Source organism: Mandrillus leucophaeus, unplaced genomic scaffold (assembly GCF_000951045.1).
Source record: "Mandrillus leucophaeus isolate KB7577 unplaced genomic scaffold, Mleu.le_1.0 Scaffold183, whole genome shotgun sequence".
NCBI classification, from domain to species: domain Eukaryota; kingdom Metazoa; phylum Chordata; class Mammalia; order Primates; family Cercopithecidae; genus Mandrillus; species Mandrillus leucophaeus.
Window position 1 is genome coordinate 3,204,365 of NW_012101843.1, and position 14,435 is coordinate 3,218,799.

A 14,435-nucleotide genomic window follows, 5' to 3' on the forward strand; every position below is an offset into this window, starting at 1 on the left:
CGGGAGGATCGCTCGAGGCCAGGAGTGCGAGACTGCGAGACCAGCCTGGTAACATAGTGAGACCCTCTCTTCCAAAAAAAAAAAAAAAAAAAAAAAAGCCTGTCACAATGACCTGCGCCTGTACCCCTAGTTACTCGAGAGGATCGCCTGAGCCCAATGAAGCCGCAGCGAGCTATGAGCATACCACTGCACTCCAGCGAGCTATGAGCATGCTGCTGCACTGCAGCCTGGGCTACAAAGCTAGATACTATCTCTGATAAAAGAATAAAAGCTGTTTATTGCAATCCAGTGCGCGTCATTATGCCCTCATTTTACCCACTTGGCGTAGGCGTGATCATACCCTAAAGATATTCCTCTGACCTCGCCGTTGCTTCTTTTCAGCCTCTGCCTTTCTCTACACAGTAGGACTTTTCCTGGCCCTTTTCTCGCTCTATCCTTCCTATAGGTTAAGTGCCCTCCACCTGCTTGCTCTCTAATGAATGTCTCTGGTTCTGCCCGCGCTGCTGATCTTCACACCTGATATTCGGTTGACTGACATCTCCACTCAGAGTCCTATCGAACCTAAAACTTCCAGAACTTCGATTAACACTCCCGTCCTCCCTCCAACCTGCTGCTTTTTTGATCCACACCATTTGCCCAGTTGCTCAAGCCAGACACTCGAGAGTCACCCTGGCACTCCTCACCCCTACATCTGTAATAGACCTGCAAGTTCTGCTTGTCCTAGCTCGGGTCTCATGCTTACACTTTACCCTGTCAACCCGACCATCTCTGTAATCTAATCTCAGCTGATGTGTCTCTCTCAATTGTTCGCTCCTTCCATACTTGGCCTCTGAAATCACACACCCTCATCTCACCCCCCAACCCTGATCCAAGTAGTTCTCCTGTAGTCAAAATCATCCTTTAAAAGACAAATTGAGGCCGGGCACGTGGCTCACACCTGTAATTAATCCAGCACTTTGGGGGGCCGAGATGGGAGAATCGCTTGAGGCCAGGAGTTGGAGACCAGCCTGGTCAACACAGCAAGATCCCATCTCTATATTTTTTTCTATAATGTATTTTTTTTTTTAAATGGAAAAATAAATAAGAGCCAAATTCAGTTATTTTATTTCCCTTTTCTCTTAAAATCCACACTGCTTTCCATAACCTATCTCTGAGCTACATCGAGCCCCTGCCTACTTCTCTCTTCTCTCATTTCGTGTTCCTCTTCCTCTTTCTATGTGTTGGATCACACCCTCATTCTCCAAAAAAGCAAAGCTGACTCTCCACCCTCAACCGCTTCCACTTGCCCCCACCCTAACACCTTCTGACCCTTTATCTCTCAGATGTCACATACTCAGTTTTCAACCAGAGAAACAGAACTAGTAGTAGATGTATATCAAGAGGTTTATTGTAAGGAATTGGCTTACATGATTGTGGGGCTCCAGCTAAGCAAGTCCAAAATCCGCACACTACGCTGGAACTCTCATGCAAGGGGTGAGGCTATTGTTTACAGGAGGAATTTCTTCAGGGAAGCCCAGCTCTGTCTTATGGCCTTCAACTGATTGAATCAGGCCCACCCAGATTAGCCGGGATAATCTCCCTTCCTTAAAGTGAACTGATGTTCACTTTAGGAAGGATGGACTTTAATCACATCCACAAAATACCTTTACAGCAGCATCTAGATTAGTGTTTGACTAATGACTTGGGAATGTAGCCTAACCAAGTTGACACAAAAAAACTGACCATCACACTCAGGGACTTAGTTCTTTCTGGCTGCTATAAAAAAATACAGTTGGCCCTTTGTATCTGTGGGTTTGACATCTGTGATTGGTTGACATCAACCAACGTTGGATCAAAAATTTGGGAGAAAAAAATTACACAAGTTTCCAAAAAGCAAAACTTGAATTTGCTGCATGCCAAGTACTACATTGAAGCCATGTGAATGAAGTGATATGTAGGAATTGTATTAGATATTCTGAATAATATAAAGATGATTGAAAGGATATGGGAGGGTATGCATCAGTTAGTTATATGCAAATATTACACCATTTTATATCAGGGACTTGAGCATCTGCAGATTTTGGCATCAGGGTATCCGGGAACCAGTTCCCCAAGCATACTGAGAGACGGTTATACCTTAGACTGGGTACAGTAGTCCTTTCTTATCCTTGGGGGTTACATTCCAAGACCTCTAGTGGATGCCTGAAACCACAGATATTACTGAACCCTCTATATACTAAGCACACATTTCCTTTTCCTCATTAATAGTTTCATGGATAAAAGATTTATTCTTACCATACATCTTAGCAACCTCAGAATATAGGTTTGGTTTCTTTCCTTTTTAAATCAAGAAATTTTCACATTTTCATTTAAAGAAAGCATTTTACAGTTTCTCTTTGGCAGATCCAAATCACCAGCATCGCTACTTTTGTGCTTTGGGGTCATTATGAAGTAAAATAAGAGTGACTTGAACACAAGCACTCTGATACTGAAACAGTGTATCTGTTAACTGAGAAGGCTTTAATGGGCAGGTAGTATCAACAGTGTGGATACCAAGGACAAAAAGATGATTCATGTCCTGGCCTAGAGAGAGCAGGATGGTAGGGGAGTTCATCAAGCTACTCAAAATGGTGTGCAATTTAAAACTCACGAGTTGTTTATTTCTGGAATTTTCTATTTAATATTTTTGGACTGACGTTGACTACAGGTACCCGAAACCCCACCGAAGATGAAACTGTGGATAAGGGCGACTACTGTTATTTATAAACAAAGACATTTATTGCTCACAGTTCTAGAGGCTGGAGAGTCCAAGATCAAAGCGCTGGAGATTCTGTGTCTGATGAGAGCCCTCATCACCTATTCACCTCCTAAATGTCCCACCTCTTAAATGCCAAGTAGTCAATAAAATATCAGATGTGAAGCTCGGCAGAGAGGACAGAACCTTGAAGGTTTTATTTCAACATATGAATTCTGGAGGGACATAAACATTCAGACCACAGCACCATCTAATCAAAAATAGGCTACCCTTCCTATTCTAATTATTTTCTCTATGGGGTAAGGATTGCAGTCATCACCAGCTATACTAACTTATTTTACCATTCCCCGCAAAGACTTAAGTTCCACGAAGGTGCAACCATGTGAGTTTTGTTCCCGCTCTTTAGTCAGCACGAACCACAGTGCCTGGTGCATGGTTGATATTCCCGTAAACTTGTTGAATAAGTATATGAATGAATTTAGAGTATTCTGTCGCTGCCAAACATGTGAACACCTATCCATTTTCAAGCAATGTCTATCTATATTAATTTGAAAGACTTCTATGGCATACTTACAGAGGACCATTTTATCAGTATTAGGTACAGTGTCCAGGGCCTATAGGCTTTTGGGGGATCAATGAACTGTTTGAAACCTGAAAATAAAATGTACTGAAATGCAAAAAGTACAGGTAGGAATTAATTAATAAATACTAAGGCCAGGCACAGTGACTCACGCCTGTAACCCCAGCACTTTGGGAAGCTGAGGCAGGTGGATTGTTTGAGTTAGGAGTTCGAGACTGATCTAGGCAACATGGCAAAACCGTGTCTCCACAAAGAACACAAAAATTAGCGAGGCATGGTGGCATGTGCCTGTATTCCCAGCTACTTGGGGTCTGAGGTGGGAGGATCACTTGAGCCCAGGAGGTCAAGGTTGCAATGAGCCAAGATCACGCCTCTGCACTCTAGCCTGGGCAACAGAGCAAGAGCCTGTCTCAATAAATAAATAAATGCACACATACTTTTTTTTTTTAGATGAGTTTCACTCTTATTGCCCAGGCTGGAATGCAATGGCGTGATCTTGGCTCACTGCAACCTCTGCCTCCTGGGTTCAAGTGATTCTCCTGCCTCAGCCTCCCGAGTAGCTGGAGTTATAGGCACCTCCAACCATGCCTGGCTATTTTTTTTTTTTTTTTTTTTTTTTTTTTTTTTAATAGAGACAGAGTTTCACTATGTTGACCAGGCTGGTCTCCAACTCCTGATCTCAGGTGATCCACCTGCCTCTGCCTCCCAAAGTGCGGGGATTACAGGCATGAGTCACCACGTCCAACCCCACACATACACACTTAATGTCTACAAAGCAACTGTTTTCTTAACTAATCAACTGCAATTCAACTCTTCTGTACCTATAAATTATATTTAATGTGGGATATGGTTTCATTCAATATGTTTAATGCAATGTTAGCTTGTTTATTTCCTCAGGGAGCCCTCTTCTTCCCTTTGGAAATAGGCCCCCAAAATCTGGCCATAAACTGGCCCCAAAACTGGCCATAAACAAAATCTCTGCAGCACTGTGACATGTTCGTGACGGCCATAACGCCCATGCTGGAAGGTTTTGGGTTTACCGGAATGAGGGCAAGGAACACTTGGCCCACCCAGGGTGGAAAACCGTTTAAAGGTGTTCTTAAACCACAAACAATAGCATGAGTGATCTGTGCCTTAAGGACATGCTCCTGCTGCAGATAACTAGCCAGCCCCCTCCCTTTATTTTGGCCCATCCCTTTATTTCCCATAAGGAATACCTTTAGTTAATCTGTAATCTATAGAAACAATGCTTATCACTGACTTGCTGTCAATAAATACATGGATAAATCTCTGTTTGAGGCTCTTAATTCTGAAGGCTGTGAGACCCCTGATTTCCTACTCCACACTCTATATTTCTGTGTGTGTGTGTCTTTAATTCCTCTAGTGCCACTGGGTTAGGGTCTCCATGACCAAGCTGGTCTCAGCAAGCGGCGCCCATATGTGGGGGCTCGAACCCAGATCGAAGGGTCACCAGAGTGACGGTTGGAGAATGTGGAACTAAGCTGGAGGACACCCAAGTACTCTTAAAGCGATCCCTGTGGTGAGTAAGAAGAGGAGCTTGGAAGCATCAGGGTAACAATGGGACAAATGTGGGCTTTGCTTCATTCCACCTTGGAACCTTTTCACACTAATGATGAGGAGGAGGGAGAGGATAATTAAGTAGCAGAAGAAGAAACAGAGCAGGTTTGTTTGCCAGCTAGAGCTAAAGTGGCAAAGGAGGGAGAGGTTCATCCCTACCCTTCTGCACCCCCTCATTATTATTTTGAAGAAGAAGAATGGCCTGACTCTTCAGATCTTTCTTTTCCAGAGGACACAGGGAGAAAAGTTTTTGCCCCAGTGACTTAGCAGCACCTCGAGCAACCACTGTCAGTTCTATTCAGGCAGGAATTCAGCAAACTAGACGAGAGGGTGATATAGAGGCTTGGCAGTTCCGTGTTAGAATACACCTACCTGATCAGCAGGGAAATATTATAACTACATTTGAGCCTTTTCCTTTTAATAACTCAAAGAATTTAAACAAGCTATTAATCAGTATGGACCAGGTTCTCCTTTTGTAATGCGACTGTTAAAGAATGTTGCTGTTTCCAGTCGAATGATTTCTACTGACTGGGATGCTTTTACTTGAACTTGCCTGACTCCTGCTCAGTTCTTACAATTTAAAACTTGATGGGCAGATGAAGCTTCTGTTCAGGCTGCTTGCAACGCCCAGACCCAACCTCAAATTAATATAACTGCAGACCAACTTTAGGGTCAGTGGCAGGGCTGGTTTAGATGCACAGGTGGTCATGCAGGATGATGCCCTAGAACAGCTTAGAGGAGTGTGCATTAGAGCTTGGGAAAAAATCACTTCAGGTGGAAAACAATACCCTTCCTTTAGTGCTGTAAAACAGGGACCAAAAGAACTGTATGTGGATTTTACAGCTCGGTTACAGGAGTCTCTTAAAAAGGTGATTGCAGATTTGGCTGCTCAGGATATAGTGTTGAGGTTATTAGCTTTTGACAATGCTAATCCAGATTGCCAGGCTGCTCTGCGACCTATTAGAGGGAAAGTGCATTTAATTGATTATATCAAGGCCTGTGACAGTGTCAGAGGTAATCTGCATAAAGTTACTTTGTTGGCACAGGCAATGGCAGGACTGAGAGTGGATAAAGGAAATACTCCATTTCCTGGAGCTTGTTTTAGCTGTGGGAAGCATGGTCATACTAAAAAAGAATATAGAAAAAATCAACGAGTCAGGCCGCCAGGTGGGGAAAAAAGAAAACTGCTGAGCCTGAAATTTGTTCAAAATGCAAAAAAGGAAAACATTGGGCTAATCAGTGTCACTCTAAGTTTGATGAAGATGGGAACCCCATTTTGGGAAACGCCATGAGGGGCCCATCCTGGCCCCGTTCTAAACCGGGGCATTTCCAGCTCAGGCCATTCTCACCCCTGTGCAATGTCTGTCCCCCACCACAGCCAGTAGTACCACAGTAGATTTATGCTGCACAAAAGTTGTGAGCCTTCTGCCTCGGGAACCCCTGCAAAAGGTGCCAGCAGGAGTTTGTGGACCCTTGTGAGGGGGGACGATGGGGTTACTTCTAGGAAGGTCTAGTTTAAATTTAAAAGGGGTACAAGTACAAACAGGAGTCACTGATTCAGATTACAATGGGGAAATTCAAATTGTTATATCTACTTCTGTTCCCTGGAAAGCAGAGCCAAGAGAGCGCATAGCACAACTCCTGATTGTGCCATATGTGGGAATGAGGAAAAGTGAAATTAAATGAACAGGAGGATTTGGAAGCACAAATAAACAAGGTAAAGCAGCTTATTGGGTAAATCAAATTACTGATAAACATCCTACCTGTGAAATAACTATTCAGGAAAGAAATTTAAAGGTTTGGTAGATACAGAAGCGGATATTTCAATCATTTCTCTATAGCACTGGCCATCTGCATGGCCAATCAACATGCTCAATTTAACATAGTTGGAGTTGGTAAAGCCCCTGAAGTATGTCAAAGTAGTTATATTTTGCACTGTGAAGGGCCTGATGGACAACCTGGGACTATTCAACCAATTATAACTTCTCTACCTATAAGTCTGTGGGGAAGAGATTTGTTACAGCAATGGGGAGCACAGGTTCTAATTCCTGAACAATTATATAGCCCTTAAAGTCAACATATGATGCATGAAATGGGTATGTCCCTGGTATGGGACTAGGAAAAAATTTGCAAGCTTTAAAGGAACCACTTCAAGCAGAAAGACAAAGTTCCTGCCAAGGTTTAGGATATCGTTTTTGAGGGCGGCCATTGTTAAAAGCCTCCAGAACTTATACCTTTAAAATGGTTAACAGATAAGCCAAGTTGGATAAAACAATGGCCGCTAAGTAAAGAAAAACTGGAGGCTTTAGAGGAATTAGTTACTGAACAATTAGAAAACGGGCACATAGCTCCAACATTTTCCCCTTGGAATTCTCCAGTTTTCGTAATTAAGAAAAAATCAGGTAAATAGAGAATGTTAACTGATTCGAGAGCCATTAATTCGGTTATACAACCTTAAAATAATAACTTGGGGTCGAGGTTATGCTTGTGTTTCTCCAGGACTGAATCAACAGCCGATTTGGATACCATCAAGATACCTGAAACCTTATTATGAGCCAGATGCCAAGGAAGGGATTCTGGGAGGATCCCGAGGACCCCCCGGTTGCACCCATCTCAAGACTGATGCTGAGGAGGACCCCAACTGTCACGAGCAACACCCCCCAAACACAGTCACCCACCTGGGGACAGATCAAGAAGCTGTCACAGATGGTGGAAGAAAGTCTGAGGAAAGCGGGACAACCAGTCACAATGAGTAATTGAATGGTAGCTATGATCGCGGTGATCACCATTGCCGTGAGTATTCCTTCAACAAGGGCTGACAAGAGAACAATTATACTTATTAGGCATATTTATCAATCCTGGCTGGCAATAATGCCTGGATGTAATCACCCTATGACACAGTTACACATGCTTTCTGACCTCAGTATTTACCTTAATAAATCTGCTCCTATAATTGAGGCATACTGCCCTCAAAAACCTATTTGTAAACAGAATTGGACCTGGCCAGAAGTAATGAACATACTCGTTTGGGAAAATTGCATTGCAGAACAGGCAGAGGCGCTGTGCAATGATTCCTATGGAATCATTATTAATTGGTCCCCTAAGGGGATGTTTAGCTTAAATTGCAACTCTCAGTCTGCGTGCCACGGCCACACTATATTCAGCTGGTCTGAACAAAATGGTCAGATGGTAGAAATGGTAAGAAGTATGGCAAGAGTTCCTATTATCTGGAACCACGGCGATATAGGGGCACCTCAATCTCAAATGATATGGCCCGCTGTAGGAGCTAAACATAAGGATTTGTGGAAACTATTAATACTCTTAATAAGATCAAAATTTGGGAAAGAATAAAAAGAGCATCTAGAAGGACACTCTACAAACTTGACTTTGGATATTGCAAAACTAAAAGAACAAATATTTAAAGCATCCCAGGCACACCTGACCTTAATGCCAGGAACTGGAGTGCTTAAAGGAGCTGCAGACAGATTAGACGCTAGTAACCCATTAAAATGGATAAAAACACTTGGAAGCTCTGTGATTTCAATGATGATTGTGCTTTTAATCTGTGTTATTTGTCTTTGTATAGTCTGCATATGCAGATCCCAACTCCTGCAAGAAGTAGCTCACCGTGACAAAGCTGCCTTTGCTTCTATCACTTTGCAAATCAAAGAAGGGGGACATGTTGGGAATGGGCCCCCAAAATCTGGCCATAAACTGGCCTCAAAACTGGCCATAAACAAAATCTCTGCAGCACTATGACGTGTTCGTGATGGCCACAACACCCATGCTGAAAGGCTATGGGTTTACCGGAATGAGGGCAAGGAACACCTGGCCCACCCAGGGAGGAAAACCGTTTAAAGGTGTTCTTAAACCACAAACAAGAGCATGAGTGATCTGTGCCTTAAGGACATGCTCCTGCTGCAGATAACTAGCCAGGTCCCATTCCTTTATTTCAGCCCATCCCTTTATTTCCCATAAGGAATACTTCTAGTTAATCTGTAATCTATAGAAACAATGCTTATCACTGGTTTGCTGTCAATAAATATGTGAGTAAATCTCTGTCTGAGGCTCTCAGCTTTGAAGGCTGTGAGACCCCTGATTTCCCACTCCACACTCTATATTTCTGTGTGTGTGTCTTTAATTCCTCTAGCGCTGCTGGGTTAGGGTCTAACCAAACTACTCTCAGTATTCCCATTAACTGTTTTATTGTTGCCTAAGACTTCGTGCCTTCTGTGGCCTAGAATAAGCCACCCATCTGTTCGGAAACATCCTTTCATAGAGCGCCAACTTAAGCATTTCCACTCTTCCAAAATCCTTTTCGATTCTCTGTTTCTGCAGGTGATTATTTATTTATCCCCTTCTGTACGCCTGTGTACCTACCATTCTTTAACAAAGTATTTATTTCCATTTCTGTCTCTCCAGTAGACTGAGAGCCACATGAGTGCAGGGACCATGTCTTACTCATTCCCATATTCCTAGTGCTTAGCAAAGAGTGTCATAAAGTGGTAGCCCAATAATGCTGATAATGTTAATTATTGAATCACTTTACCTTCAGCTACATTCCATCAGCCAGCTTTATATGCCATGCTTTTACATGCTTTAGCTGATTTTCATAACGGTTCTGTTGAGGCAGGCATAATTATGTCTAATTTTAAGGTGAAGCTTAGTCCCAGAGAGGTGATGTGACTTGCTCAAAGTTCCCCAATCAATAAGATTCTTTTGGATTTTCTTCTCTGTGCAGAGCAGTCTCTGATTATGTTCGGGTCTATGTCTCCACCCAAATCTCATCCCCAGTTGTAATCCCCACGTGTTGAGGAAGGTAAGTGACTAGATTATGGGAGCGGTTTCCCCATGCTGTTCTCGTGATCATTCTCACGTGATAGTTCTCACAAGATCTGGTGGTTTTATAAATGGCAGTTTCTCTTACTTCTCTTTCCTGTCGCCTTGTGAAGAAGGTACTTGGCTCTCCTTTGCCTTCCACCATGACTGTAAGTTTCTGGAGGCCTCTCCAGCCATGCAGAACTGTGAGTCAATTAAACCTCTTTCCTCTATAAATTATCCAGTCTCAGGTAGTTCTTTATAGCAGGGTGAAAATGGATGAATACAGTCTTTCACTAAAGGATGGTCCTTGCCCTGAAGATGCTCATGTCAGAGTTTCCTTTTCTTTATTGACAGCTTGCTCATGCACATGCCTTTGGAGAGGCAAAAGAGCTGCTCAGGGACAGCCCTGGAATGCCCTGGGCTCAGGAGACGGATCGCTACTAGCCAAGAGATGTCTTGCCTCTAGGAAGTCTCTTCTGTATTACTTGTCAAGAAAAGATTCCCTTGAAATGTTTCCCCTCTACACTTTGGTATCCTCAAAACCTTTTTTTTTTTTTTTTTACCTTGATACGGAGTTTCACTCTTGTTGCCCAGGCTGGAGTGCAGTGGCGTGATCTTGGCTCACTGCAACCTCTGACCCCTGGATTCAAGTGATTCTCCTGCCTCAGCCTCCTGAGTAGCTGGGATTACAGGTGTCCACCGCCATGCCCGGCTAAATGTTTGCATTTTTAGTAGAGCCAGGGTTTCCCATGTTGGCCAGACTGGTCTTGACCTCCTGACCTCAGATGATCCACCCACCTCGGCCTCCCAAAGTGCTGGGATTGCAGGCGTGAGCCACCATGGCCGGCCTCCTCAAAATCTCTTAAACAAATATTTACTGGGTATGTAGTATGTATTTAGCAGTGTTCTATGTGCTAGGGATATCGTAATCTATAAAACAAAGTCTTTCCCTTGTAGAGCTCACATTGTAAAGGGGGCAGGCAAATGAATTGAGAAATAGATACATAAGAGGTACCGATAGGAAAAAAAAGTAGCATAAGGAGAAGAGTTATGGTGAGGAAGAGGAATCTTGGTTTTTGCCTTAAGAACCTGCCTCCAGCTGCATGCAGTTCCTCATGCCTATAATCTCAGCACTTTGGGAGGCTGAGGCAGGAGGATCGCTTAAGTCCAGGAGTTTGAGATCAGCCTTGCCAACTGAGGCAGGAGGATCGCTCAAGCCCAGGAGTTTGAGATCAGCCTCGCCAACATGGCAAAACCCCATCTCTACAAAAAAATATAAAAATTAGCTGGGTGTGGTGGCACATGCCTGTAGCCCCAGCTTCTCAGGAGGCTGAGGTGGGAAGATCACTCGAGCTGGGGAGGTGGAGGTTGCAGTAAGCTGAGGTTGCACTACTGCACTCCAGCCTGGGTGACAGAGCCAGACCCTATCTCGGAAAAAGAAAAAGAAAATAACCTGCTTCCCTTCCTCCTGGTCACATTCTTGTTTCCCCTTTTCAGTCCACAGAGTTGTCTGTCCACAGTTGGGAAACGAGATTTTTCATTAACTTAGTGAAGAAAATATGATAGCATGACGACTGGAAAGGCAAATAGTGTGCTATGTCAATGAAACAAAACCACAACTCCCAAAAGCAATGTTTTTAGTGCATATCATGATTAATGTTACACCAAAATGTGTTTTGGTTTCCATAGTGCAGTTCCTCAATCAGAAAGCCAGTTTTTATTCTGCTTACCTCCAGAGCTTTTGTTTGCCTTTTGCTCACCCTAGCCCCACTAAACCAGATAAAAAGACCAGAGAGCCTGGTTGAGATTACTCTTGGAGGAAGGTATCAGTTAAGGAGACTGGAAAAGGCAGGCTTTTTTGTTCTGGTTCCTAATGGAGTGGCTTCGGCTGTTCTTTCTCCATCCTGTATCATTTTACCAGGGGGCTGCATTTCCCTTTGCATTTCTGTTCAATTATCTCTGCATCATGGATTCATTCTCCACTCGTGCCAGGTAGGCTGGATGGCTATTTTCACTCTTATATCCAGAAATACGATAGTGACCGGGCGTGGTGGCTCACGCCTGCAATCCCTGCACTTTGGGAGGCTGAGGCGGGCAGATCACTTGAGGCTAGGAGTTCGAGACCTGCCTGGCCAACATAGCGAAACCCTGTGTCTACTACAAATACAAAAAAAAATTAGCCAGGCATGGTGGCTCACGCCTATAGTTCCAGCTCCTCGGGAGGCTGAGGCAGGAGACTCGCTTAAGCCCAGGAGGTGGAGGTTGCAGTGAGCCAAGACTGCGCCATTGCACTCCAGCCTGGGCAATGGAGCAAGCCTCTACCAAAAAAAAAAAAAAAAAGAAAAGAAAAAGCCAGAAATACTATAGTAGGGCAAAAAGCAGAGTAGACTGCAGATGTGAAGATTACAATACATTAATTACACTTGTTTTTAACTTACTCTCACGGTCACTGATTATTGATTGCTTGATAATGAGTATGTGTAATAGAATAAAACTAAATTGGAAATTCACATCCTGTCTGCACTGACGTAAGTTTTGCTGGGTTCACGTTAAATGGCAAATGGATGAAAATAAACTCTCAGGAGAGACGGTAGTTGCAATGGTACAGGAATTCTCCAAATGGATACATCTCTGTCAACCATAGATCTCAGATATTCTTGAATAGACCTAATTTTATGGAATTTTATCGTTTTCAATCAAATTACATTTCATACAAAGTTACATCAGTTTAAGTTTTATCATAACTAAATGTGATTTTTAAAGTGCCTTTATATGAATTCTCAGAGAAATGAAATAAGTCAAAATGAATCTTGTTAGATTAGCTATATGATCATTTGAAGTTCAAAAATTATTGTCACTAGAGATGTGATGACTTGATTTTAATGATTTTTTTAATATCAAATAACCTCAACACATTAGAGACAGTACCTATCTTTTTAGATTGTTCATGTAAGATTTTATTTTTTTAACATAGACAAAAGGCAAGAACTTAACTGAATATAGAACAGAAATGGTGAGTGTACTGTTAACGTGGCTACATGATTTTCTGTTACATTGAAAAGTCGCAAATACATTTTTAATTTTATTTATTATATGTATTTTTGGAGACAGAGTCTCTCTCTGTCACCCAAGCTGGAGTGCAATGGCACGATCTTGGCTCATTGCAACCTCCACCTCCTGGGCTTGAGGGATTCTCCTGCCTCAGCCTTCCCAGTAGCTGGGACTACAGGTGCACGCCACCATTCCCAGCTAATTTGAAATACATTTTTAAAAATAATTCCAACTTTTATTTTAGATTCAGGGGGTATATGGGTAGGTTTGTTACATGGGTATATTGTATGATGCTGAGGTTTGAGGTACGATTGAGCCCATCACCCAGGTAGTGAGCACAGTACCCAACAGTCAGTTTTTCAACCCTTTTTCCTGACAGTCCCTATTTTTAACAAGGTTTTGTGGAATGTCCTTTTGTAAAGTGAAAATCTGTTGCCAAAGGGCCACTTCCTAATAATTCACTTATTTTGGGAATTAGGATTTTTATATATTGGGTTTCTTAAATAAAATATAGCTGTATCTAACGATCAGTTAGGATTGTGGAAATTGATTAAACAATAGTATGATCACGTGTTCACGACTGTTAGATGGCCCTTAACTTCACTTATGGAGATTGGAGTTGGGGAACAGCTGTAAAGAAGTTTCCTTTTGAGAAAGAATCTCAAAACAATAAAGCAACGTGAGTGCAAAAATTAGGATTAATCCTCATGGAGTTACCTTAGGGTGAAGATTGCTTAGTTTCTGGCCGGACGCAGTGGCTCACACCTGTAATCCTAGTAATTGGGAGGCTAAGGCAAGTGGATAGCTTGAGCCCAGGCATTTGAGACCTGCCTGGGCAACATGACAAAACCCCTGTCTCTACGAAAAGTACAAAAAATTAGCCAAGTGTGATGGTACACGCCTGTAGTCCCAGCTACTTAGGAGCCTGAGGCAGGAGGATCCCTTGAGCCCAAGAGGTTGAGGTTGTAGTAAGTCGTGATTATGCCACTGCACTCCAGCCTGGGCAGCAGGGCGAGACTGGAAATAAATAAAATAAAAATAAAATAATAATAAAATAAAAATAAAAATAAAATAAAAAAGACTTCTCACTTTGGATTCAGCCTGTTGAGTCCTAACTCCCTCATCTAACTAAGTGTCCTTGTGTATGTGAATATACTTCACTCAAATGCCCTCTTCTTATCTATAAAACAGAAAACTTAATGCCTATCTCACGAGGTTATTTTAAATATTAAATAAATATATTTCTCATAAAGGATTATTAGCACAATGCCTAGAATGAAACAAGCAATCGCTAAGTCACACATTCTACATTGTCCATGTACAGACAATTTAATATTTATAAAACTCCTAGGGAGCTGCCTCTGGGTGGGAGGGTTGCTGTGTAAAGGATAAATGTTCCTCCTTTTGTTTTCCCATAGCAGGGAAGTGAAGGACCACAGTGTTAACTGGGGCGTTAAGCGGGGAAGTCACCCCAAGCACAGGCTCAAAGAGAAGCACAGAAATGGCCTAGGCTTTTGAGTAATAGATGCTCTCACACTGAGACACTTAACGTTCTCCCCCAAGAAAAAAAGTGGGCCGGGCGCGGTGGCTCAAGCCTGTAATCCCAGCACTTTGGGAGGCCGAGACGGGCGGATCACGAGGTTAGGAGATCGAGATCATCCTGGCTAACAC

The 14,435-nt window shown here is 42.8% G+C and overlaps 1 protein-coding gene across 1 annotated transcript in view; it reads left to right on the forward strand.

Annotated features, from left to right (window-relative positions):
• Nucleotides 1-11,503: 11,503 nt before the first annotated feature.
• MBOAT4 (membrane bound O-acyltransferase domain containing 4) overlaps nt 11,504-14,435 on the forward strand; it is a 13,156-nt gene continuing 10,224 nt past the window's right edge. The window contains exon 1 of the mRNA XM_011977736.1: nt 11,504-11,705. Coding sequence (XP_011833126.1) covers nt 11,587-11,705 — 119 coding nt within the window. The 5' untranslated portion in view covers nt 11,504-11,586. The remainder of the gene's footprint in view (nt 11,706-14,435) is intronic.